Source organism: Rhopilema esculentum, chromosome 16 (assembly GCF_057945365.1).
Source record: "Rhopilema esculentum isolate cy_ngs chromosome 16, ASM5794536v1, whole genome shotgun sequence".
Classification (NCBI taxonomy): Eukaryota; Metazoa; Cnidaria; class Scyphozoa; order Rhizostomeae; family Rhizostomatidae; genus Rhopilema; species Rhopilema esculentum.
Genome location: NC_142830.1, coordinates 15,216,341 through 15,242,410, shown reverse-complemented (window position 1 = coordinate 15,242,410; position 26,070 = coordinate 15,216,341). Strand labels below are relative to the sequence as shown.

Sequence of the window (26,070 nt, the reverse complement as noted above, 5' to 3'; positions counted from 1 at the left end):
ACTAGGCATTTAATTGCCGCATTTAGCTGACTGGCAATTAAATGCCTAGTGTATTCCAGCCTTAAGACCTCACTTGGGCACATTTAAGTCTTATATGAGGCACTTCTCTACCCACACATCTCATACCAGACCCAGATTCACCTCTATCTTTTCATAGCTTTATTTCGTTATCATAATCTAAAACTTTTCAAGGTGAATGTTTTTCAGGCAAGCAGTGCTAACACAGAAAAAACGACAAATACTCACATTTACTTAATATCAATTTTAAACAATGTTTTTATTATAATACTTCATGAATTCAATTCATTTAAATACAAATATAAAATGAAATGCAAAAATAAGTTTAAGAGATTTGAATGTGTTTAACAGTATAACAATTTGTGACACAAAAAACAAGTGAATTTTTTGGGGAAGGAATGTGATTAGCACCAAAATGCTTTACTTGCAGTTTTTTGTGCCACCTCAAGTATCAGCACATTTCAAAATATGATCCCATAGCAAAAGATTACTTCACATGTGACACTCTACCTTTTGAAGTAAAGCTGCAACTTTAAAAGAAATTGTTTAACACACCTCACTTTCATAATACAACCAAAAAGCTATAAGATATTTGATGGGGGGTTTGGCTCTTTTGTGCTTTGTGACATTTTTCTGACTGGAAAAATGGCATAGGTAGTAAGATAAAGCTCTAAGATCAACATTCCCATAAGTAAAGTAATATCCTTTCTGGGACCATATTCTGTTGGGCAACTGTCGGATTTAAAAAATTCTTCCATTATCTAAACGATAAGCTAAAATCAACTTGATGATGTTTCCATTAAACCTGCTTGTTTTACTGCATCTGTTAAACTAGGAACATGCAGACAATTGGTTGAATGTTCATTGTCATCTGTCTTCATAGTGATGGTCATGTGATCCAGTTCATAAGACAGTTTTTGGATCAGCTGTGAGAATTCTGTATTCAGCTTAGCTGTAATTTCTCCAAATTCACTGTCTAGCTTGGTAAGTGCTATATCAAAATCTTTTGCTAATTCGTCCATTTGTTCACTAATTGATTGGGCAATAGTTTCTAAACTTATTTTTGCTATTACTTGCTCCACTGCTTGCCGTCCCTAGAAAATAAATGCTTAAACATTTAGGGGAAGAATTTAGGAATTTTAGCATCAATTTACAGCTGTTTATGATTTGAAGTTTTGAGGGAATCGTAAACTGGAATGTAAAAAATCCTTGAAGGCAAAGTATGATAAGAAGCATACATATATATTTGGTCATTGTTTATTCAAATATGCTTAGGCAACTTCTATCTGACTGAAAATTCTAATATCTTTTATCTGACTGAAATTCTAATACATCAAATTAATCAAAAAAGAAGGAAACAAAACATAAAAAAGAGCAAGCCAATAAAAAATTTTTTTCTGAAAATTCTCTGAAAGTATTAGAACCTACAATGCAGGAAATGGAAATAAAAACAAAATTTTGTCAGATGGCTTATAATTCTATATATATGCAGATTTGCAGGGCTTCCCAGCAGAAACAGACCAAACTGAAAATGTGATATATACACTTAGTAAGCAAAAGTATTGCACTGGTTTGACAATTCAGTAATGGCGACCACGTTGTCAACAACAAAGCGATCAAAATTCAAACCATTTTTGTGAAGCCATCAGGTGTCTTTTTATGGTTAAAATCTAATCAAACCAAATTTCAAGCCATTGACATTTAATTTTAATTTAAAAGTTGAAAAAAATTTCAACTTTTTATTGGACAGTCTCCCAGCTTTGAAACCTTTGTGAAACTTGCTAAAACTTTATCAAAAGTTTAGTAACAGGTTCTGTTAATTGCGACATGATAAGTTCAGAAAATCATTTGCAAGATCACATTTAGGTGTTGAAGATCATAAACGGCCATGTATTTGGTGGAAAGTGGCATATTTCAAGCCATTTTATTATGCCTACTTTTTAACAGCTATTGGGACACTTGAGTGAACATGTTTATCGCGGGAATTTTGGTAATTTTCATTTGATGAGAGGACAAAATGTTATTTTACGCAATTTTAAGCATTATTTGTTTCCATTACAAAATTGCAATCAATTGGAAAAGATGGACTTTACGAATTGTGACACATTTTATTGATTCAATTTTGCTGCAACATATCACAAAGCGGCCGCTGCAATTAGGCTCATTGCGGCTCCAAAATTTTAGACCAAATTTAACAGATTCTCTAACAAAAGTGAGGAAAATGAGCAGTTCTAGACCCCCAAAAAAATAAGTACCCTGGAGTTCATTGTAATAAGATATCACAAATTGGTGCAAAGATGAACTTGTTTATTGTAATGTTTACACAGGTACTTCAATCATCATGGCTCAATTTTTGTGTTTTTGCGACTTGTCAATATTGTTTATAAATAGGCAAAAATCAAGAATATTCATGCATTTACTATATATTTTTACCATCAAACCTTGATAAATTTTCCAACATATTCCAGTTAAAAAGTCATATTATAACTTTTATGAAACTTGCTAAGGCCATTTTAATTTTGGTTCATTAAAATCTTTTGCTGCAGTGCAGCCATTTCTGTTTCAGCCTGTGCAATACTTATTTTCACAAGTGTATAACCAATTTATTTAAATATATACCTACTTAAATATATATATCTTTAAAAATGTCAAGATAATGCCACAGCTTTAAATTAACCAACGCAATGAAAAAAAAACTACTTTTGCTTTACATCCTGTTGAAGGTGCATATATTCATGTCACTTACTACCAAGTTTAAAAAAATTGCATACCTTTTTAGCATTTGTATCAAAGGTATTTGCTATAAGTCCTTCACAATAATCCTTGAATCGAACACCACTGACCTTTATTATAGCATCATGTGTCATCAGCGTGCTTTGAAAAAAAAATAAGATTATTATTCCTAATTTTTGTGGAGAGAATGTCAAGTATCCGATTAGATTCTAAGATATACACAAACATAAGTGTTGTAAGATTTTCTTAGTGTTTCACACAACTTCTAGCCGTATAAATTCTATGAAACCCAGAAATTTTCCTCACATCAATGTCTACTACAAAGCAGAAATATATAAGTATATAATGATATTTTGGATTAGGAAGAGAATTAGTAATTTGGATTTGTAACATGCAGATAGAAAATATCTGGCCTCAAGTTTTTTGTACTTTTCAAAGAAAAGGTATATATTAGCAAAACAAGATTTCCATGTAAACTCGCATAAAACGGTATTTGATGTGTTGTTTTACTCTGATGAATGAGCAATATTTCCAGTCGTTGAATAAGACAAATCTTGATAAGAAGTCACAGTCACATATCAAGTGCCAATTTTTTTTCCATTAACATCATTTGCAAACTCGAGCTTCTTCATAATACTAGAACTAAAAATTTAGCATGAAATTTCAGGCTGTAGAAAGAGAAAACCTTCTCCAGAACCCTTCTAAGATCAAAATTAGAGGAAGGCTGTTAACACCAAATATTTGTGTGAAATCATAGCCATAAAAAAACTCAAATATAAAACCTGTTACTTACTTGCTGATATCTTCAGGGTTTTGACAATATTTGATTGCTTCTATAACTTCTGTTACGCTGCTGAATGTATAATTAACAGTCTTTAAGGTCATTGTTTTTGAAACTGGATCTACAACTGAATACTCTAAAGCATAACACATATCAGGCATGCCAAGCATTGCAGTTACAAATGATGGCATGTTCCAGTTGGTGCCAAGCATTCTGACAGTGTGCAGCGTCCCATCCTCTTCCAACTTTCTATCAATTACATCTACTGCAACAACATTTGGATTTAGTTTATTTGGATACTTCCTCCATATTGCTTGTGTCACACGATCCCAAGTGTGTCTAAAAAAATGAACAATGATTTTAGGAGGGTCTGGCAATCATTCTTACTTTTCCCTTGATTGATTTGCTTATCAAAATAAAATGCGAAAATTTAACATTGAATATAGTATGTAATTAATGAAGAATGCTGTCAGTCAATCTGTTGCACAGTTTTTATGTCTTAAAGACAGAACTGTCCACGCTAAAGCGTAAATGGGGCGTAATGCTTCTCCTTCCTACATCTGGTTACAGATCGACTGAAATAGAAAATTGTGAAAAATTTTCAAAGCCAGCTTGAAACCTCTTCGACTCTTATAAACCAAACTCCTTTAAATATATTCATAAAACATAAAGACGCTTGTAGTTAGGTTAGAACTGTACTCTCGCGGTCTTGAGCACGCCCTTTCTTGGCCTAGCAAGCAACTGACTAGGCCAGACATTAACCAGAGTGGTAACAAGCTATCTCTACTGGTTAGGACTTACCCAAATATATGCTGCGAAGACCAAAGCTTCATCTTTTCAAAAATAATTCCTACTTCTTTTAACTTATCGAGTTTTCGTAAGGAAATCGCTGCTTTTCTTCACTCCGAAAGCTGCCCTTTCATGTGCCTTTCATTGCATAAGTGCGTAACTGGCATGGCGCGTCCCATATCTTAGGGTCAAAGTACGAATTTGACGTCACAAAAGCTCAATCGAGGTACATTAACAACAAAAATTTTCCTCAGATAAATTTTCCGCGGATAAACTTCGTCGAAAAAAAAATTTGGATAACTTCTCAGAATTTCGTCGTGACAAAATTTTTTCGTGGACTTTTAGCACAAAGATAGCAACATATTACCAAAATCTTCAAAACCATACTGGTTGCTTTATACTCAATCTCATAGGTACCGACTTCGTGGGGACTTAGGGGCTTGAGCACCAGCTCAGAATTCGGCTCAACCCCCCAAGGCAGCATGTCAGAAAAACCAAATTAAACAAAGACCTGTAGAAATTATTGAAATTATATAAAGAAATTATAGAAACATTGGGATGTAGAAATTATAGATATAGAAACAGGGATGGCGCCAGAAAAGAAATGCTGGGGGGGGGGCTGCAATGTCAGAGTGCCGACAGTGAGTGAACCACCAACAAAGATCTAATATAACACCATTTCCGCTGTGGTAATTCCAGTTCAAAAAATGAAAAAAAAATGAAAAAAATCAAACAATGAAAAAAAATAAAAAAAGCCAAGAAGTGGAAGTTATGAAAGTGCCGACATTTCTCAAAATTGAAGTGCCGACGGAGGGGCTCCTGACCCCCAAGCACCCCCGGTGGCGCCATCCCTGTATAGAAAGACATTCGATGTAAAGGTAATATAATTTTTGCGAAACTTCATAGTCGCTATATCGTTTTTGAGCCAAAAACACGAAACACGAAATTGATAGTGTTAAAGCAGGAGAACCTGTTTAAACTCTTAAATAAGCGAACATTAAAAATTCAGAGCAAAAATAAACCATGTCACTAGTTTCGAATTTAAATTTTATAGTTGTATGGTAAAACGACATAAACAGCGCAGATCTGATGAGAGTAGAGGAAGATGTTGATGTCGATTTTGAAGATGAATTTATCGTAAAAAAGTAGAACCCTACAATAGAACAAGAAACTAGAACGCGATAACTCGTGAAAATGTTCAGCTGATCGGCTTTTTCTTGTTTAGTTGCTATGTTCGGGTGACAATTTTTGATATTGAGATCTTTCTAGTTAAGAGGAAAAGAAGCAGAAGATAAAGAAGGAGGAAGAGACGACGAAGAAGGAGCAGAAAAAGATGAAGAGCTGTAGAAACAAAATAAAAAAGAATAAGAGAAGCAGAAGATGAGTAAGAGTATATGCAGAAAATAAAGAAGGAGAAACATTCAAGAAGGAAGAAGGAGGAGGAAGAGAAAAATTAGCGGGAGGAGAAACAAAAGATGAAGAAAAGGAGAGGCAGAGGATGAAGAAGAAGAGAAACAGAAAATAAAGAAGAGGAGAGACATTTGACAAGGAAGAAGGAGGAGGAAGAGAAAAGTTAGCGGGAGGAGAAACAAAAGATGAAGGAAAAGAGGGGCAGAGGATGAAGAAGAAGAGAGACAGAAAACAAAGAAGGAGAAACATTTGACAAGGAAGAAGGAGGAGGAAGAGAAAAATTAGCAGAAGGAGAAACAAAAGATGAAAAAAAGGAGAGGCAGAGGGTGAAGAAGAAGAGAGACAGAAAATAAAGAAGAGGAGAGACATTTGACAAGGAAGAAGGAGGAGGAAGAGAAAAGTTAGCGGGAGGAGAAACAAAAGATGAAGGAAAAGAGGGGCAGAGGATGAAGAAGAAGAGAGACAGAAAACAAAGAAGGAGAAACATTTGACAAGGAAGAAGGAGGAGGAAGAGAAAAATTAGCAGAAGGAGAAACAAAAGATGAAGAAAAAGAGGGGCAGAGGATGAAGAAGAAGAGAGACAGAAAATAAAGAAGGAGAAACATTTGACAAGGAAGAAGGAGGAGGAAGAGAAAAATTAGCGGGAGGAGAAACAAAAGATGAAGGAAAAGAGGGGCAGAGGATGAAGAAGAAGAGAGACAGAAAATAAAGAAGGAGAAACATTTGACAAGGAAGAAGGAGGAGGAAGAGAAAAATTAGCAGAAGGAGAAACAAAAGATGAAGAAAAAGAGGGGCAGAGGATGAAGAAGAAGAGAGACAGAAAATAAAGAAGGAGAAACATTTGACAAGGAAGAAGGAGGAGGAAGAGAAAAATTAGCGGGAGGAGAAACAAAAGATTAAGGAAAAGAGTGGCAGAGGATGAAGAAGAAGAGAAACAGAAAATAAAGAAGGAGAAACATTTGACAAGGAAGAAGGAGGAGGAAGAGAAAAATTAGCAGAAGGAGAAACAAAAGATGAAGGAAAAGAGGGGCAGAGGATGAAGAAGAAGAGAAACAGAAAATAAAGAAGGAGAAACATTTGACAAGGAAGAAGGAGGAGGAAGAGAAAAATTAGCGGGAGGAGAAACAAAAGATGAAGGAAAAGAAGGGCAGAGGATGAAGAAGAAGAGAGACAGAAAACAAAGAAGGAGAAACATTTGACAAGGAAGAAGGAGGAGGAAGAGAAAACTTAGCAGAAGGAGAAACAAAAGATGAAGAAAAAGAGAGGCAGAGGGTAAAGAAGAGGAGAAACAGAAGATAAAGAAGGGGAGATGTTTAAGTTAACTTGGAGAAACAGCAGACGGAGAAGGAGATAATGAAAGAAGCCCTTTAGGAAAGGGGGAAGTAAATCGTATGTCCTCTTAGTATATGGACACTTATGCAGAAAGAAAGGTTTAGAACATCAGCTATCGACGGAAGGTAAATAAGACAGGAGAAGGCAAATGGATAGTCTGAAGCTGCTGACCAATAAGATGCTGGAACTTTAATTCAAAAAGCTGATGACAGGGGAAACTGGAAGTCACTTATCGTCAATATCTGTAATCAGATACGCCATAACAATTGATTAATTTAATATTATACTGAATATCTTCTCCAAAGTTTATGAAAAAGGTTTGAAAAACCAACCTATTCCATACTTAGATGAAACCCTTTGCTTTTCATCGCTACTTACAGAAAATCATATTGCATGCAACATGTCTTGATAAAAATGCCTATGAAATAGTTGAAAACGCTCTCGTCCTTATATACTCTTATCTGAAAAGGCAGAATCAATAATACGCATAGCCATTTTCAAACCATTTTATAGGTTGTACCTCAAGGCTCTGTTTTGGGCCCTTTCTCATTCAATTTTTACATAAACGATCTGTTCTGGTTTATAAAACAAGCAACATTATATAATTATGCCAATGATAATACTCTTGCTTATTTTTCCATGAATTTATCAAATTTGATTGAGGTAATGGAGAAAGAAGTTGAGCAGACAAATACCAATGGACAAGATTTCCACATCTAAGGTAAACTGATTGAAGAAACCTTAGAATTGCTAGGTATCTAGCTAGATTACAAACAAAATTTTGAACCTCATATTTCTGAACTCTGCAGAAAAGCTGCATCACGAATTCAAAAGATTGAGAAAATTTTTTGCTTTTAAGGAAAGGAAAACTCTTGACCAGAGCTTTGTATATTCAAATTTTGCGTACACAATCCAGAGAGAGTGAATCTATCATCAGGGGTACCAGAGCTTTATGAATTCGAGCTCTGAAATAGAACAGAAGAGCGGAGAAGCGTTAGAATGTTTTCTCTTGAATGAATTTATATTGATTAAAGTCGTATATGCGATCGTTAAAAGTTCCGATCAAATGCTGATAGCTATTCTGTTATTCGGCACTAATACCTAAACGGTTGGTAAAACTAGTCAGGAGTATTTATGTAGAGATAACGGTGAATATAAAAACAAACTGCAGCAAGGTCTCAGCTAGCCTGTGCCCCAGTTCACAAATGCTGCTTTATTTATGCGGCAGCATTTGTGGACTGCGGCGCAGGCTAGTTCTCAGCCTAGCCTGCTGAAGTAAAAACATTTACTGAAGGTTAAACGGTGATAAATCTTAGATTATCCAGGCCCTGTTTGGCTAAAATCAGTGAAAATTTCACGAAGCGTTGATGAACTCCAGTATGCGGTTTCCTGATCCAACTGTACTGATGAAGGCAAAACCAAAACCTAATCACTATCTGAAAATTAAAGCCATTTGTTGGGGCCTTCCAATGTTTTTAGGAACCCTGTTTTTAAAAAACCTAAAAAGCTCAGCATACTAATTCTTCGTACAAAATCATGATTCTAAGAGCTTACGATTATCCTCTGTTTTCTCGAATTTGAAACAAGAAGTTTCAAGACTTCTCTAGGATATTTTCTTGCTCAAAACTCGAGCCATAATATTTGAAAACTCAATACTATAAATGTTGGTTTCAGCTGCATGCGTTGACATGCAGCAGCCTATTGTCACCAAGTTGCCATCCTTGGAAAACATTTAGGGGTTTGCTAAATATCAATTTGAAAACATATGATTTTACTTGTTACAGGGGTTTGCAAGAAGTTAAGCAGTCATAAATTTCTTGCAGTGCAAGTGGATTTCACAGCTTTACTATATAATCAAATCACTTAAATTTACAAATCAAAGTGCTATCAGCAAGTTTCTAATATTGGAATCACTAAGAACAATCTAGGTGGAAATCTTGAAAACAACATCAAATTATGGTCAACAGATACTCGTATTACAAACCTGACTGAATTAAAAAATTAGAATTAGAGAGCTAGTCCGTGTTACAACATAAAGAAAAAATCCATGAACTACGTTATAACTAGTCTTTAGTGAACATCGAACACATGCTGAAACTGTAAGGGTATGGTGGGGCTGGAGAAATGTCCCAGATCTAAATTACACCGCCAAATGAAATCCTTTATTTTAGGGTAAACACAAGAACGCCATTCAAAAAAAAATACAAAATTGGACAGCTCTAAACCATTTAACCCCGAAACTAGAAAGATCTGAAGTCGGGAAAAGATTAAACTACAAAAAGGAACAGCTGTCAAGATAAAATACGATAGGATATGAAGAGAAGAAAATCTAGACATTCAAGAAGCTTCAGCCTTTGCAGCTTCCCTCTTCGTGATATAATGCCTACAAAGTCTATGCTTTTGGTAATTTCTTCGTTCTACAGACAATTATCTTATAGAAATAATTAGGACGTTCTCAAAATATGCCCATTTCCAAATTTTAAATGATATTATTGTGCCATATTGATTATAATTAGTCCCTTATGAATCAATGTTGCTGTGGAGGCTGTTGATATGGATACCCCGAATAGCCCACAGGCGGTTGTTGATAACCGTAGGGCTGACCATACGGAGGCGCTTGATACTGTGGATGGGGGGCATGTTGGTACGCTGGAGCATACCCAGCCATACCACCAGGAGGTGCATACATGCCTGCTTGGGGCATGTACGACTGGGTAGGGTAGGGTGCATTTGGAGCGTTAGGGCCCGTCCAGTATTGTTGAGGCTGTTGAAACTGTTGATGCGCCGGTTGTTGCGCCGGTTGTTGCGCCGGTTGTTGCGCCGGTGGTTGGGATGGAGCAGATGACCTCGGTGGGGGCGGGCGGTCTGGCACTGATCTTTCTTGAGCTGCAAATCAAGATAAATAGATATCAAACATAAAAATCCTTTAATTTTTTATTCTTGTTAAAAAGGATCGATGCTCTTCTATAGAGGCTGGTCTTCCATTATACGTGCGTATTATCCATAGACAAAGAATCTAGGCTTGATTCAGCACCTGCACCTAGCAAACGATTTTATGATATTCTAAAGAGAAATCGCATGTTGTTCAACTATAAAACAGCTTGAAAACAAAGCAATTTCGCTAAAGTTTCTAATCTGCATCTCAGGTACCAGTGGCTTCCGCTGTCCAGTAAAGCAACTAAGATGAAATTACTAGCAACTGGCAGCGGGTGGGCAGAAATCAAATGCGATTAAATGAATAAATGTGGCGAAAAAAACGAACAGATCACTTGAATAACGAAACAGTTTACAACTCAGGCGTCATACATACCTTGAATGTGCGATGGAACAGCAGGGGCACGTTCAGGCGCACTTTTCGCGATCTGGTTTTGAATGTCCCTGTTGCAAAAGGCAATGGGGTTTTGACTCACATTTGAATTTAATAACCAAAACAGCAAGTTTGGCATTCAAAACTGAGCAAAAAAGGTTAAGCAATGAGCTTTAAGACAACAGCCAATGGTGCTTACAGCTTGAGTCTAAAATTTCTGACTTTGACTATGTATATTCCACTATTAGCAGATTATGTCAAACATTGAAAACAGTCATGTTATCAGAGAGAGTCTTTTTAAAAAAGCATGCATCATGGATGGTTGATTGCAGTTGACCAAAAATTAAAGAAGGCTACTGACATTGGAAGAGGAAACTATAATTAAGAGGAGGTTACTAAATTGAATTAGAGGCAACTGCAATGAAATGGAGGTTACTAAAACGAACTTGAGGCAACTGTAATGAGGTGGAGGTTACTAGAACAGAGGCAACTGTAATGAAGTGGATATTACTGTAACGAAGTAAATTTAAAGATTCAAATTACTTTGAAAGATCGTCCTTTTCCGTCCTCCGGGCAAAAACCAAGTCACTGACTTTGGATTGAAATTTCAACACAATTTCCGTCAAATCGTTGTAAAACTGAAAAAGATAACGAAAAAATCAGTTTTATTATCAAGTTTTTCAACCTCTAAAATACAATCTAAAAAGAACCATTTCAAAACGTCACCAAGGCTTCGAAGCAAGGCTGGACTTTGATTGATACATAGATTAGGTTCGAGCACACATGAAAGCTTTTTAGAATGCAAACAAGCATGATAAAAAAACTTAATTAAGGGCTGAAACTGGGCTGTAATAAAATTGTCGATGAAGTTGGAAGATGACGATTGCTTTTTGTTAGATTGCTTAAACAAGTGAAGAAAGCTGTGTATAGCTCTGTTTTGATTATTGATAATGAAGGGGGGGGGGAGCAATAGACTCCAAATGGCCAAAAACTTAACTCTGCTACTAATTCAATCTCTATTTACAATATATATGGTTAAAAGTCATGTGATTATTAATTAACAGCGCATGCGTGACATGTGACAGGAGAGTGAGCCTGTTACATAATAAGGGGGAGGGGGCAATAGACTGCAAATGGCCAAAAATCATAGGCTTCCTTGGAATTTTAGAAAGTATTCAATAAAACTGGTATGAACATTGAAGTTTTGAATTTCTTACCCATGAAAATTTACAAATCCCCCAAAAACGTTAACAACACCCTCTTAGAATGGAAACTAAATACTTGAGAATTAGCATCTGAGTTTTTTGGGCGTTTTTATGAATAAGCATCTTGTCTTATCCGCTCAAAATGTTTAACAAAACAATGTCTCTTTAGATGCAAAGAGCCGTGTTTATTTCGTATCTCGTAAATAAGTGTAATAAAAAGGCACCTTGCTTCCTTCTTGAAGGTTACCGAGAAGTTCAATGAACGCGTCATAGGCTTGAGCGAGTTCCTTAAGCATTTGATCCCGTTGACTAGCCGCACCACTGCTTTGCTTTTCAGCAACAAAACGGTTGTTAGCATCCTAAAAAACCATAAAAAGTCATAAACATGCTGTGTCATATTTAAACGCGGCGCTGCTCAAGTTTAAAAGACTGTAATCAGGCTTGCATTGTGAAACTATCACCACAGAAGTCACAATCTACAAGGCCAGCTCCTCTTCTTCCATGAAATATCATTAACTGTACAATAATGCTACCATAAAGGTTTTATAATGGCCTGATAATTCTCCTGCGCTTATTAATGAAAATTTGTGTTTATTGCTTTTTCCTGAAGAAAAACAGTTTAAGATGAATTAAAACTTTGAACTATCAGCGGCAATAAAAAAATATTCTTTAACTCTTATCCGATCACTTATTCCATTAATCAATTCTCTATACCTGGATTTTTGCCAATAGAGCCTCCTGCTGGTTCAGACTCTCATCAACCTCTCTCTGATATTCACCATACTTTTCCTCCAAGCCAACATTACTGATTCTTTCACTGTCAATAAATCCCTCGGCTGAAAGAGCTTGCAGGAATTTCGGGGCCATGTCCAAAGGCGTCTCTTTGAACTGCTCCTCGAGTTTTTCTCTTTCTTTTTTCATTTCGTCAACATCAGCCATTAGTTTCCTAAGTTCCTGGACCGCACTTTGTCCACCTCCAGCAACATTTGAGCCTCCTTTTGGCAAAGCTGCCTCGATTTCTTGCTGAAAAATCGTTAATGTACGTTTTACACTAGTCCTAATACACCACCCTTACACCGGCCTTTGCAAGATAAAGTAATACAAAGACAGGTAGCAAAGAATTCAATCGTTTACGATTTAATATCACTGCTATGGAATTCATGAAACACTACGACTTCAACAACGCATATCGCTAAACATAGTTAGCTGCATAACGCAAATGTGAAATTAGTCTTCGAATCAAACAAATTTATTTACATATTACATAAAAAGAAAGTTATGTAGATGTGACAAACAGAAACTATTGCTCTTCTTTCTAAGTTAGGAGTTGAAACAAAAAGATGCAAGAAAAAGACCCTTCACTTTATCTACTGCAGATAGAATAGAGAAACAAGTAAATGCAGTTCAATTAAATCCACTGCAAATAAAACAGTGGAAGGCCATTTAGGGCACAATGCAGCTCGCAATGCAGCTCGCAATGCAGGGCACTGACATTTTTCCATTTGGTTTCTAACAAATAATAAAAAACAGCATTGTATCAGCTTTGTCTGCTTCTCGTGAAATAGGATTAACTGATGCACAAAGAGCTACGTCCAAATGGGTTAGCAAAGATGTGATGAATCTATATGTGGGAAATCTGCAAAGCCACACAGCGACCAATCAGTCAAAAAGAGAAGTAATCTGGTCACCTGACTGTGTGACCCGAAAGGTTTAATGAAGATCAAGCTGCTTAAAGTACAAACTATCTGAAAACTAAGCAATCACTCCACCTCTTCAACCTTAATCTCTCCAAAATGTATGCATTTTGACACGAAAAGACTAACAACGATTGATTCACGTGTTGTTTCAAGTCTTTTTCACATCATTTTACGCTGACCAGGCTCTTGCAACCAGGGGTTTCATCAAAACATTAAAAAACAAATGAGTCTGTTCAATAATAATCACCCGTATTAAATATAATTATTTAAGTTGATCTTTGTTCAACAGGCTGAATTTTCCCATGGCATTTAGTTTGAGAAAGGACACAGATGCATGAATCCATTAAAGCAGGTTCAACAACCGACCAAAACGTGTATATGTCAATTTGATAGCTTGTAAAACCATCGTTTTCTGCCTAATTCCTGCCTCCTTAAATATTTATTACCTAAAACTCCTGGCATCAAACTGTGAATCTCCGCCCTTTTTCAACAAATTCTTGCTTAATGACTCGCTAAATCTTCTATAAATGTTTTCAACAGGCAAATACAAATTTAGCACCAAACTAATCTGTCCGTTGTCCTCTCCAAAATGGAGAAAAAAGAAAAATAATGAAATATTTACCAGCCGTCCTGATCTGAACTGTAACATGCACCATACAGACAAACTAGCAGAGCACCTAAATCTCTGCTTTGGAAGCCTTGCTGTACTTGAATCTAGCTTCACGTGGATTGTATGGCACACGGGTGACTTTCACAGAAATCAGAGCAGCACTTTATTTTCAAAAACTCGCGTAAGACAGGCCGTAAGACGGGCCGTAAGACAGGCAGTAAGACAGGCCGTAAAACAGGCCGCAAGAAATCTCAACCCAGCAAATGACATAGAAACTATTTCCGTTGAAGTTAATTTTAAAAAACAAAAATGTATAATTATTGGAATTTATCACCCTCCAAAATGATATCTATTTTTTGATGAATTAGTTAAGTTATTGGATTTTTATTCACAAAGCTGTGAAAGAATTCTAATACTTGGGGACTTTAATATGGAACCTGGTTCTTTTAACATAGAAAATTTTATGGGAAACTTTTATGGGAAATTATATGATCTATATAATCTGATGAAAGAGCCAACATGCTACAAAAGTAACCCGCCTAAATGCTATGACTTGATCTTAACAAACAAGAAATACAGCTATATAAATACAGGTACATATGAGACATGTTTGTCTGACCACCATAAACTAACCTATACTGTACTAAAAACTGAATTCGTGAAATCTGAACCCACTTCTATTTCATACAGATGCTATAAAACTTTTTCTACCGATCAATTTAACGAGGATCTTCAATTTAATTTAGCTAAAATACCTAAAGAAAATGTATCGTACGATGTTTTCAATCAAACTCTGATTTAAATTTTCGATAAACATGCCTCTCCAAAGAAAAAATTTGTAAGAGCAAACAATGCGCCTTTCATGAATAAAGATATAAGAAAATTGATAATGCTGAGATCTAAGGCAAAAAGAGAGCTCAACAAAAATAAAAAAGTTTCTAATAGGGAGAGGTACAAACAAGTCAGAAATAGATGTGTTAAATTAATTAGACGCACTAGAAGAAGATATTTCGAAAATTTAGATGTTAAATTCGTCAACGATAATAAAAAATTCTGGAAAGCTATCCAGCCTTTATTAAATGATAAAAATGCAAAACCAAATAAAATCATACTGATAGAGAACGATAAAATCCTGTCTGACAGCAAAATAGTAGCACAAACGTTGAATAATCATTTCGTAAATATTACTGAACGCCTCATTATAGCCTGACCTTTATCTGATAATGTGTAACAGACGTCTGACGAAAGGACAGCCTCGTCACCATTAGATCAATTGAAATGATTTGAAAACCACCGTAGTATTTGAAAAAACAAGGAAACGTTTGATCAAGTTTAACTTTGAAAATATAACTTCCAAGGAGGTAAGAGAGAACATTTACAACCTAGAGGAAGACAAATCAACAGGAGCTGATAACATCCCCCCGAAAGTTCTTAAAATGGCAATAGACGTTGTCTCTGGACCACTAGCTGAAATATTCAATCGATCTATTTCTGATAAAACATTTCCCTTTCTTATGAAAATGGCTAATGTGTGCCCTATTTTTAAAAAAGGAGATTCAACTAGTAAAGAGAATTATAGACCAATAAGTGTGCTCCCCTCAGCTTCAAAAATATTTGAGAGAATAATGTTAAATCAAATCTACAATTACATCGGTGTTAAACTGTTCCCTTTTATTTGTGGATTTCGAAAAGGTTATAGCACACAACACGCTTAATTACGACTTATTGAAGGCTTGAAAAAGTGCCTGGATTAAAAAGATGTGGCTTGTGCAGTACTAATGAATTCATCAAAAGCATTTGATTGTTTACCAGCCAAATTGGAATCTTATGGCTTCAGCGACAACGCAACGCAAATCAATGAAATTCATGTATAGTTATCTAGATAAATAAGTACAACGAGTAAAAATAAACTCAGATTTTAGTGATTGGATGGAAACAAAGCAAGGAGTTCCTCAAGGATCAATCTTAGGCCCGTTGTTTATCAATAGTTACATAAACGATATTTTTCTGCATTTGAACAAAAGCAACTTATGCAACTATGCAGATGATAATACAATTTGGCTGTCAAGTACTGATACGAATGAACTAACTGACGACTTAGAATCGGAAGACGCTATTCTTAATAAATGGTTTTATGAAAATTTGTTGGTGCTTGAAGGCGATAAAAGCAAGCTTATAACATTTAAAGCCAATCGATCCAATTTAGAGGAATCTAAAATTCAAATAAATGGTTCTACTATAATAGAAAGTAAGAATGTTAAACTTTTGGGAGTAACACTAGACCATCAACTTAGATTAGAAGAACATATTGAAGTTTTTTGTGAAGAAGCTGGGAAAAAGGTAAACGCTCTAGCCAGGATTGTTTCGTATATGGACAAATCTAAGCGAATCATTTTAATGAAAACGTCCATATTATCATATTTTAACTATTGTCCTTTTATTTGGATGTTTTGCAGAAGGAAATGTAATTGCCGGATAAACCAGATTCATGAAAGAGCAATGAGAATAGCTCATGATGATTATGAATCAACTTTTGAACAACTTTTAATGAAGAATAAAACAATAACCTCTCATAAGAAAAATTTACAATATCTTGCGATAGAAATTTACAAAACATTACACGGTTTGAATCCATCTTTTATGAATGAAATATTTTCCGTCAATGAATGCCCATATTACTTAAGAAACTCAAAACAGCGGAGCCACATTGAAAAATATATGGATTTAATACCGCATCATACAGATATAGCCAAATTTGGAACTCAGTTCTAAACGAGATAAAGGACTCCCCTACTTTACAAATATTCAAGAAAAAAATTTCAGAATTTACATCATTCAGTTGTATTTGTAATCTTTGCAAGGAATACATTAGCACAATCGGTTATATTTGATTTATATTATATTTAGCGTTGATAATTTAAATTAGTTGGTTTTAATTAGCTTGAGTACGCATAGCTAGAAATTGTACCAGCTTTAAGTAAAGAAATAAAAAAACATGCATTGTTGATAAGACAAGGCTACCCAGTTAAGTGTGTTCAGTAAAACTGTCCGCACATAAAAAGGCGTAAAAGTTAAGATTTTTAGTGCTAAATTTTCTTTTAAACACAGAAAAATAATGTTTTCAAAAATTAGGAAAATGGATTAAATAAGTTCAGATAACTAACTGGTAATGTGGAAACGTTTTTATCTGCATATATTTTATCAATATTCACTACTAGGTTAAATATCACAGGGGGGGGGGAGGTCTTTGAAAAGGGGCCATAACATAGCGCTATTTCATTCAACCTCGTCAGGAAGGACCATCCTACCAATCTGCTGATAGTTGTTCCAAATATGCCAAAGAATTTAAGAACAAAGTGAAAAAACAGCACTTTGATTATTGCTTTCTGGACATACTTGTGGTATATTTGTACTGAAGAAGAAGAAGACGTTCTTGGTAGCTACACAGATTTACCGCAGCATAGTAAATCCCCCAGAATGCACCAAGTCGTTAAATTGTCCAAGAAAAGGAGAGTTGCAGTATATTTCTTGACAAGACAGGGAAAGACAGGATGATGGAAGGGGATGGGGGTTATTCAATTAGTCAATCAAAACAGTGATGTGCCAGGAAAAAAGTCAGAAAGAGGAAGCTATCACATGAGCAGGACATTTTCTCTTGTGTAATAAACTTCGTTTGACCTTTCATCGAAAAATACACTCGAAATATGTTCGGCAAAGTGCGAAGGCAAAGCAAATATTTATTGCTGACGACTTTCATCTGGCAAAATAATGTCACAGGGGTCAAAAAATGCTGCAAAGCAGAACAGATTGTATATTGTGTATGAAATAATGAAGTCACAGCACATCAAGCAGGGAAGGCCATTGTAGGATCGCGTGGCAGGATTATTCTAGGATTACTTAGGCGTGATTTCAAATTGATTCATTGGCCGCAAAATCGACCAAATGCATTTTTGAGCATGCGCTTTACTTTCTTTCTTTCGCATCGTATGCGCACTAAGCGACTGGTGGCATTCGCCGATTCGCTGATTCGTTCATTCCCTTTTGCCGGAGTCACATGACTTTAGCGGAAATCGGTCTTTACACAGCAGCGTGTTGGGATTTCTGTCATCGAAAACAAAGAATCCTAGACCTATTGTCTCCTTCTAGAGTGTTCTCAGTTCCGAAAAATTCCCCTTCGATATTAGCAACAGCAAATAAATGTAAAGAAATAGGACAAGTAGTTACCGCTGATTTACACAGGATATCCATGGCTCGTCTATTCTCGTTGTACTTCGTCTTGACGATCGCGTCGGCTTTCGTCGCATTGTTCAAAATAGACATATACTTAGCACCTTCAGCTCGAAGTTGTTCGGTTAGTAGCTTCGAAGGAGTCCGGTTCCATCTGCTTTGGAACCGATCTTTCATCTGAGTATCTTCTTGTTCTTCTTCATCCATCATTCGAATTGTCTGTAGAATTAATAAGTTACTAATCATATACTTACAATATCAAACATAGAAATTTTAACGGGGTTTTTTTAATTACACATAAAACTATCAGACTTAATTGCAATTGTGTCCTTCTTTGCTGTTGACCAAAGAGAATTATGTCCTTCTTTCCGAAATACTGAAAATAGTTGTTCACGAATTTATGCTTCCATACTTACAAGCAACATGAACAAGATTTGATATTTTCGAAAACAGGGCAATGATTAAGAACACGGATTGGTACAGGAATCTTTGCTTGTTTCTTATTTTATTTATCTTATAAAACTGAAAAAGTTGAAAATATTGACAAATTATCTTGCAGGCTTGAAGCTTTGGTGACTTTGTTTTGTCGCTGTAAACTCAAGATGTTGTCAGCTCAACATTTAAACTTTAATCACCTAACCTCGTCGATTATTTCTTTATTTCTGTTCAGCAGATCTGGTAGGTCCTGCATCATTTGATCAATTTTGTTAAGGCCTCCTTTCTGCTTCACCGCGGTAGATTTGTCTAGGACTGACTGAGGAACCTTGGCGCCTGATAAATCTTCGATGGCTGCAGGCAGATTTAACGATGCCAATATCCTTGAAAATACAAACGAAGATAGAAGAAAGCAAGGGGAGGGATTATAGCACGACAGAAGAGTAGCAGGTTGAACGGATGGACAATCGAGAAAAAGGCGGTCCTTTAAGATTTGAATGAGAAATTTCTTTTGAAAGGGCTTAAGTGACAGTCCACCCACACCATTTCTAGATCCCTTATGAAAAAAAGGATACTTGACGACATCAATACGCTAGTAACACGAATCAGGTTAGTAATGGGATGAGCAGGAAAAACTGGAGAGGATTTGGCATAAATTGGTTCGTGAAAGAACATAGAGAAAAACCTTGGATGCACAGGGCGGTAACAGAGGCCATGGTTCTAAATAACAAATGAAATGTTTCTGCTGCGCGTACCCGTTGAGAACTTGTGTAGACTCTCTTAATCGACCGATCTCTTTGTTTACTAAGTCTGCTTTTTTACTTTCAAATGTGGCTACTGCTTGGTTTACAGCAACAGGCACCAGTGAAGGGAAGAGGTCTGTGAATGAGCTAGACAAGGGGGACTGGACACTGGTAGCTTTAGCCAGCGCCGCTTTTCCGATAGAGTCCAAAGAATCATGTCGTGGAATTTTATCCAGATATATGATATCGTTGTCTTTCTTTGCGCCTGCATGCTTTTTCTTGATGCTGTCTGCCATTTCCTATAAAACAACATTTACACAATGTACAGCAACATTTTAAAGAAAAATGTACAGCAACAGAAAAATGGAATAAATCAAGTGTTTAATCTTTCTATGGCACAAGCTTGGAAATTTGAAAAAAGAACACTTGCAATTTACTTCAATAAACAAGTTCTAAAGCAAAACCATCTTTCCCTATATCAAGTAGAGAAGCACAGAGCAAAGTCCTTAGCCTACACTTCACTCGGAAGCCTTTTATTCTAGGTTGGACGATTCATTTACCCTTCAAGATTTGAACAGCCCCAGCTAGGATACCTTCTAACGATTTTTCAGCGCTTCTTTACATGACCTCGTTGTAACTTCCTCCCGGCTATCGTTTAATATAACGATCAAGCTAAAAGTTTTATATAACATTCGTTTTAGAAATCACTCAAACGCAATCCGCAATTGCCGAACTTTCATCATATCTGAATGAGGCCTTGCAAATTTTATAAATAAAATCAGTATATTGAAGAGCTCCTCACCAACAACGACAGACATTTTAAAAAGTAGTAAAATACTAGCACAACCATTTCAAAGGTAAAAGGTTGATACTCTGAGGTTAAACTTTGGTCAACTTACTCTACAGTCATAGTATTTGTCTCCATTCCGGATGCCATCGAGTATGTACTTTTCCGCTTTCTGCAAGTTTGAAAACGTTTGGACAGTGTTTAATATGTAATATTACAGTTAATTTGAAGTTGTTGGCATTGTTGATATCTTTATCTAAATATAACAAAAAAAGCTTTAAACTCTTTGTATAAACTGGAAGCTTTAAAGTGACAGTTTCTCAGACACAAACCTGTAGTCTGGCAACTGCTTCACCAAATTTTTTCTGCTCTTCACAAACGCTGGCTTGGTGATATTCTGCAACTGCAGTGAAATAGGCTTGCTTTCCGGACAGAATAGGAATCCACTCCTAAAATACAAGTTAAAGCTAAAACAGGAAAGGTAAAGAACACAGAATCTTTCCTTTCCTTCTCCTGCTGAGAGCATTTTGCTGAAGATTAACTTTTTCATTGACATCAGCTATGGAACTGGGTAAAAACTCACTGAAGTTCTTCATAACAGCCAAAGGGAATTCGAATAACAACAACAATAACAAAACAGCAACAACAACAACAACAATAGCAACAACAACAGCAACCACAATAGCAACAACAACAACAAAAAACAACTTTAACAAAAAATTTGGTAAAATTTAAGCACAAAGACAAATTTACCTTTTCCCACATAGATTTAACCATAGGTGAAGTGGCCAACCGATTAGCATCTTGATAAAAGTCTGCTGTCTGTGCAGCAATTTTTGCTAAATTTGCCACTTTCATTTTCCCTATCAAAACAAATTTTTAAACATCAACACTGCTGAAATAAATCAGGACAATATCTACAATATAATGATTTATATAATAACAAAAATATATCTACTAATATTTATACATATTATGTATACAAAAATTAATGGATGAAAATTAAATGATAGGATTTTTGCACAGCTTCAATTTTTTATCACAGCTTAGCATTTTGGCAGGTAAGGTTTCAGAAACAGGAAAACTTAAAGCAATCAAATACAACCTACTAAAATAGAGCTGCAATAATAATTGACTAAGTCCAAGAGCTGATGCCACAAGGTCATTCTTTTGTCCATTAGTCCAAAGGAAAAAAATACCATTCTAGTTTAATTTTGGATAATTTTCTCTAAAAAAGGAAACTCTTACTTCTTATACAATGAAAATATCAAGTTATCTCTTTGTTAAGCTTTGACACATCAGATGCATTTGAAAGTTGGAAGGGAAAAGGTAGGAGAAGGCACTATGTCTCACAAAAAGGGGTACTTTTCCAAAAAGTCATAAAGAGAATAATTTTTGGAAAGGGAGCATATTTGAAAAGTTGGGAGGCATCTGCCACTGGTGCATCCTCGGTTCTGATTTCCTGCCCAAAACAACAGCCTCACCTTCTGATGCTTTTTGGTAATAACAATCCTGAGCTTGTGCTAGCATGATAGCACTGAGGGTAGCAAGGCAGTCAACAGCAAAATCAGGTGTAGGTAACGTATTCAGCTGTGGATACGCTACTTCTTTTAGGTGACTGAAAATCCCTGACGCTTGTTGAAAATACTTTGTAGCCGTTTTCATGCCATCATCTGTCCCTAGGTTCTGGGAACATGCAATCTGGCTAAACAACGAGCCAATGTTGAAAAGAACACAGCATTTTTCATATGCTCCATTTATCAATGCTGAAATTTTAAACAGAATATAATTACAAAAGGTAACTGGTAACTGACAGATTGAGGAGAAGTTAATGAGTGATTTTACAACTTTCACGCTTTTTTTGTAGATACAAAAAAGATGTTATTGCAAAGAAGGGAGAAAAAATAGGAAAATCTATATGTCTATTTTACTGCTCATTAAACTACAATACATGGCAGCGTAGTGTCCTCAAAATAGCATGTTAAAAAAATTTTTGGGAGAACAATGCACAATAATTAAAAAGTAATATTTTTAAACTTGAATCAGAAATTCTTTTGTTAAGGACTGGAGTGAAGTGAAATTCCTTTCAAAAGAAAAGTGCAAACTAGAAAAATAAACAGGAATGGTAAATATAGCAAGGACGAATATGTATACATGAACTCTTTTTTATTAGGATGTAGAAATACACAAAACAATAAAGTTTTTTCTACAATTAATGAAATTTTAAAATGAACTAAATGCTACATCGTATAGTTATGTTCATGTTCCACTGAACGAGGCCAAGTTTCTAGATTCTATCATCACCACCTGACTCTGTCAAATCAGCTGTAGTTGGAAATTCGATTCTATTTGAAGTTTAGATGCTATTTTAAATTTCTTTCATTCTCCTTTTTAATTTGAAGTTTTCCTAGCTCTCTCGATGATATTTTCCTATTCATCTTTATTCCAAAGAGATCAATTTCCACAAATGATCATTTCATCGCACAAAAACAAAGTCATTGATAACAATTCTGAATCAAATTTTTCAATCAAAACAGAGGTATTTGAAAAACCACCCATTTTTAAAAGCCATTGAAAACAAAGTCATTCAAGAACAAAATCATTGTAAAACAAATTGTTTTAACAAGAAATTGAAAAACAGCGCCATTTAAAAACGAGTTCATCCATTTTCAGTTTCAAAGAGAGCTCAAAAAGGGATATGAAAATGGAAAAAACAAAATGATGGGAACACCTTTGTTTTTAATGACTTTTAAAAAACAGTTTAGGCTAAAGCAATGGGAAGGGCTCAAGAGGAAACGAAATGAACAAAGCCTGCAACATACAGAAGCAAAGTAATGGAAACGGGAGCTACAATACTTACAATCCATGTGGCATATATTGTCTCTAACTTTCCATTAACCCTCTTAACATAATATGATAGAAAGAAAATCAAACAATCCAAAAGAAATGATAAATTCCTTACATGCTTTGGTTGCACCAAAGATTCCACCTTTGTCAAATGCATCTTGCCATGTAAAACTTATCCTTATCTATTTAAAAAATATAAAAATATGGTACTTTATCAAAGCAATTTGATCATAGATCTTTCTTGGCATAATTGAACATTACTATAACTAGCAAACTGATGGATTTCTGTATTTCCTGGTTGTTTGTCTTAGGGTTACAAATTCAATTATAATGAAAGTAGTAATCAGGGAAAAATGCATACTTGGTCCTCTGTAATAGGAAGCTTAGCCTCCATTGAGCAGAGTTGGTCATAGTATCTGCAAAACAGAATAGCAAAAACAAATGTTAAACAGTTAACCTTTCTATGCCCTATTCAAACAACACTACTTTTCTAAAAGCCTAATATTTCTGAGGTAGTTAAGAAAATCAAATCTAAAAAATTGTTTCATTCTTTAGGTCTTTTGCTTCTTATCAGTTCATAAGCACATTGTTTCACATCATGGTTTTATTAACTTTTCTTGTCCAGATTATTTCCTTAACATCACATAAGTTAAAAATGTAACATCCTTAACATCACATAAGTTTGCTATATAAACATCACATAAGTTAAAAATACATGATTGATATTACCAAACTACCTTTTTTCAATGAGCAATAGCTTAATTTTACAGAAAACAAGTAATTCATATTGTTTTCGGCACACCGCAGAATATGGCAATTGAACAAACAAGATTGTTGTTGCACGTGGCAATATGATGTTGCATACCAAATTAATGCTTGTGGATTTATGAAAAAGCATGTTCCTTCATGCTATCATGATCATCTGTGGTCACCATGAAATACAAAATAAATACATGTATTTCTTATGCATAAAATTATTTCATCTTTGTACTTAATGATATGCTAGCGTTGGTTTTTGGTTAAAAACTAAAAAACACATATTACCAAAAAGGTGGTATGAATTTGTAAACTTTGTTTATGATTGTAAAGGCTTGGTCAATTAGGCAGGCATTTCAGATTTTTTTACGTCATTACAGAACCCATTATGCAATCTCTAAAATTTTGTTAATGTTTGCATAGGGTAGTGCTCACAATATTGTGGAATTAAATCAACATAAAAAGGGTATTATCATTATCATTATAAGCATCAGATTTTGAAAAGATCATGAATAACATTACAATGCATCATAGGATTTTCAGATTGTCTACACAAAATTTGGGCAACATAAACTTTATATTTGGATTTATTCTTACTATATATCTATCTTTTACTATCATTAACTTCCAGGTAGAAACAGAACTGGACTTGCACAATGTGGGAATTTGATATAAGTTGACTCTTCAACCAACGCTAAAGGTTGGTTAGCATCATCATAGCAACAAGAACATTAAAGAATTTAAAAGGCAAAATGACCTTTGTAATACTTCCAATGATGTTTCATGCTTATCCAGTGATTTTACAACTGCGTTTGCCCTTAGTTGACTAAGTTCGGCTAGGGCATCCTTTGTATCCCTCAATTTCTCTTCTGAAAATGTGTTTTTAATGTAATTCGAAAATGGTTTGATCAGTTCTACATTTTGAGATTTCTTAAGCGGTATTTGTAGCAATGAAGACATCTTGATAGGGCTATTGCTTTCAGTTTACTGGCGAGGCCTTTCCTGTGCTTCTTCCTCCGCGTCGTCGACTTCGCCTTTTTTTCTGCATATTGTCCCAGCCTCGATTCTGAATCCCTGATGATGTCAACTTTTAAAGCTAAAAATAGATTGTACAAAATTGCATCGTAAGCATCACACTGACGTGGGCAAAACGTGTTTCCAGCCAGAGGTTCTCTCTGCAATTTCCTGCCCCCGAACATAATTTCCGTGATAGCAACAGATGGTCTTAATCTTATAATGTTTTACGGAAAGCAATGAAAAATTACAAGAGGCCCTTCGCCTGTACATTTCTTAGAACCAATAGCAAAAGAAGAAGAGGGGTATTTTCCGGCATTAAAAAAGGGGGGTCAACCCTCTAGTTTTCTACCCACAGTGTAAATGTGTAAATAATTTCAATCCTTGTATGAATATATGAATACTTAGATCGAAGTTAGTCTTGTAGAGAAACAAAAGAAACTTTGCAACCTGGGAATGGTAATTGCTTTATATTCTTCCATCTTTATCCTCAAAATTACTACTCAACCCGATCTCATTCAGATCTTTCATCACATTCTCACATTATTCTCATTCAGATCTTTCTTACTGAACTGACACTGAACTGAACACATTATATTTCCCTTGCTTATCAATTGCTATCAAACTCATCGGAGACTTTAGAAAAATTATTGAATGGCTCGCATTACAAAAGCATAAGTAAAACTTCCATGCAAATTAAACTTTGTGGTTGGCACTTTCTCTTCTGTTTGATATTCATAATATTTGATTGCAGGGGTGAACTTTTATAGTCATTTTTCGGGGTGGGGGACAGTGTTTGTCTGTAAGACCCATAGCCTCCAAAGTTTCAGTAGCATCCCAAGCAAAAGCATATCTTCTTGAATGTGTTGCCAACATTATAGTAAATAAAAACTCAGAAACTTAGATTGATTTTTTATCGGAGCCTTCACTTTTTCTGCACAATTCCACTTTTAGCATGCATGAATGGCAAGAGACTAATTTCAAGGTGAATTAAACATTTGAAGCCATACCAGATTGAAAATAAATTCAATCCTATTCCGCTTCAGCTTTTCCAACTCTTTCACGGAGCTATATGAAAATTATTTACTTCCATGTTTACATGGGATCAAAGATCATTCTTTCTGCTTTTCAAAGTGATCGTCCAGATGGATTGTCTTTGTATTTGCCTTTGTTGGTTTTGCTTATCATTGATATGTTTCATTTTAGAGGTAGAATGAAGTGTTACTTGAAATGTCAGTGAAGAGCAGCAGTGCTGTAGGAAAAGATCCTTGAAGAACACCAAAACTCGTGATTTATTATGCAAATACAGACCATAGACTTTGCTCCCCACCCTCTGGGGAGGGGGACACTTAATACCCTGGTTACCCGGGAATGCGACT

The 26,070-nt window shown here is 35.4% G+C and overlaps 2 protein-coding genes across 2 annotated transcripts; both read right to left on the bottom strand.

Moving 5' to 3' along the window:
• Positions 1-239: 239 nt before the first annotated feature.
• On the bottom strand, positions 240-4,493 carry LOC135681974 (PRELI domain containing protein 3A). Its single transcript, XM_065196661.2, has 4 exons — positions 4,334-4,493; positions 3,545-3,871; positions 2,790-2,892; positions 240-1,112 (listed from the first exon to the last, which is right to left on the bottom strand). Exons 1-4 carry the CDS (start codon positions 4,363-4,365, stop codon positions 798-800), a joined length of 777 nt encoding a protein of 258 aa, XP_065052733.1. The 5' UTR covers positions 4,366-4,493; the 3' UTR covers positions 240-797.
• A 4,403-nt stretch (positions 4,494-8,896) lies between these two features.
• LOC135681972 (programmed cell death 6-interacting protein) lies at positions 8,897-24,735 on the bottom strand. The gene is made up of 15 exons (XM_065196659.2): positions 24,435-24,735; positions 23,283-23,337; positions 23,037-23,103; positions 21,559-21,840; positions 20,828-20,937; positions 20,407-20,523; positions 20,187-20,246; positions 19,300-19,586; positions 18,750-18,927; positions 18,107-18,328; positions 12,290-12,598; positions 11,800-11,934; positions 10,914-11,008; positions 10,374-10,441; positions 8,897-9,949 (listed from the first exon to the last, which is right to left on the bottom strand). The coding sequence occupies exons 1-15, from the start codon at positions 24,635-24,637 to the stop codon at positions 9,591-9,593; spliced, it is 2,547 nt and encodes an 848-aa protein (XP_065052731.2). The 5' UTR covers positions 24,638-24,735; the 3' UTR covers positions 8,897-9,590.
• Positions 24,736-26,070: the final 1,335 nt, after the last annotated feature.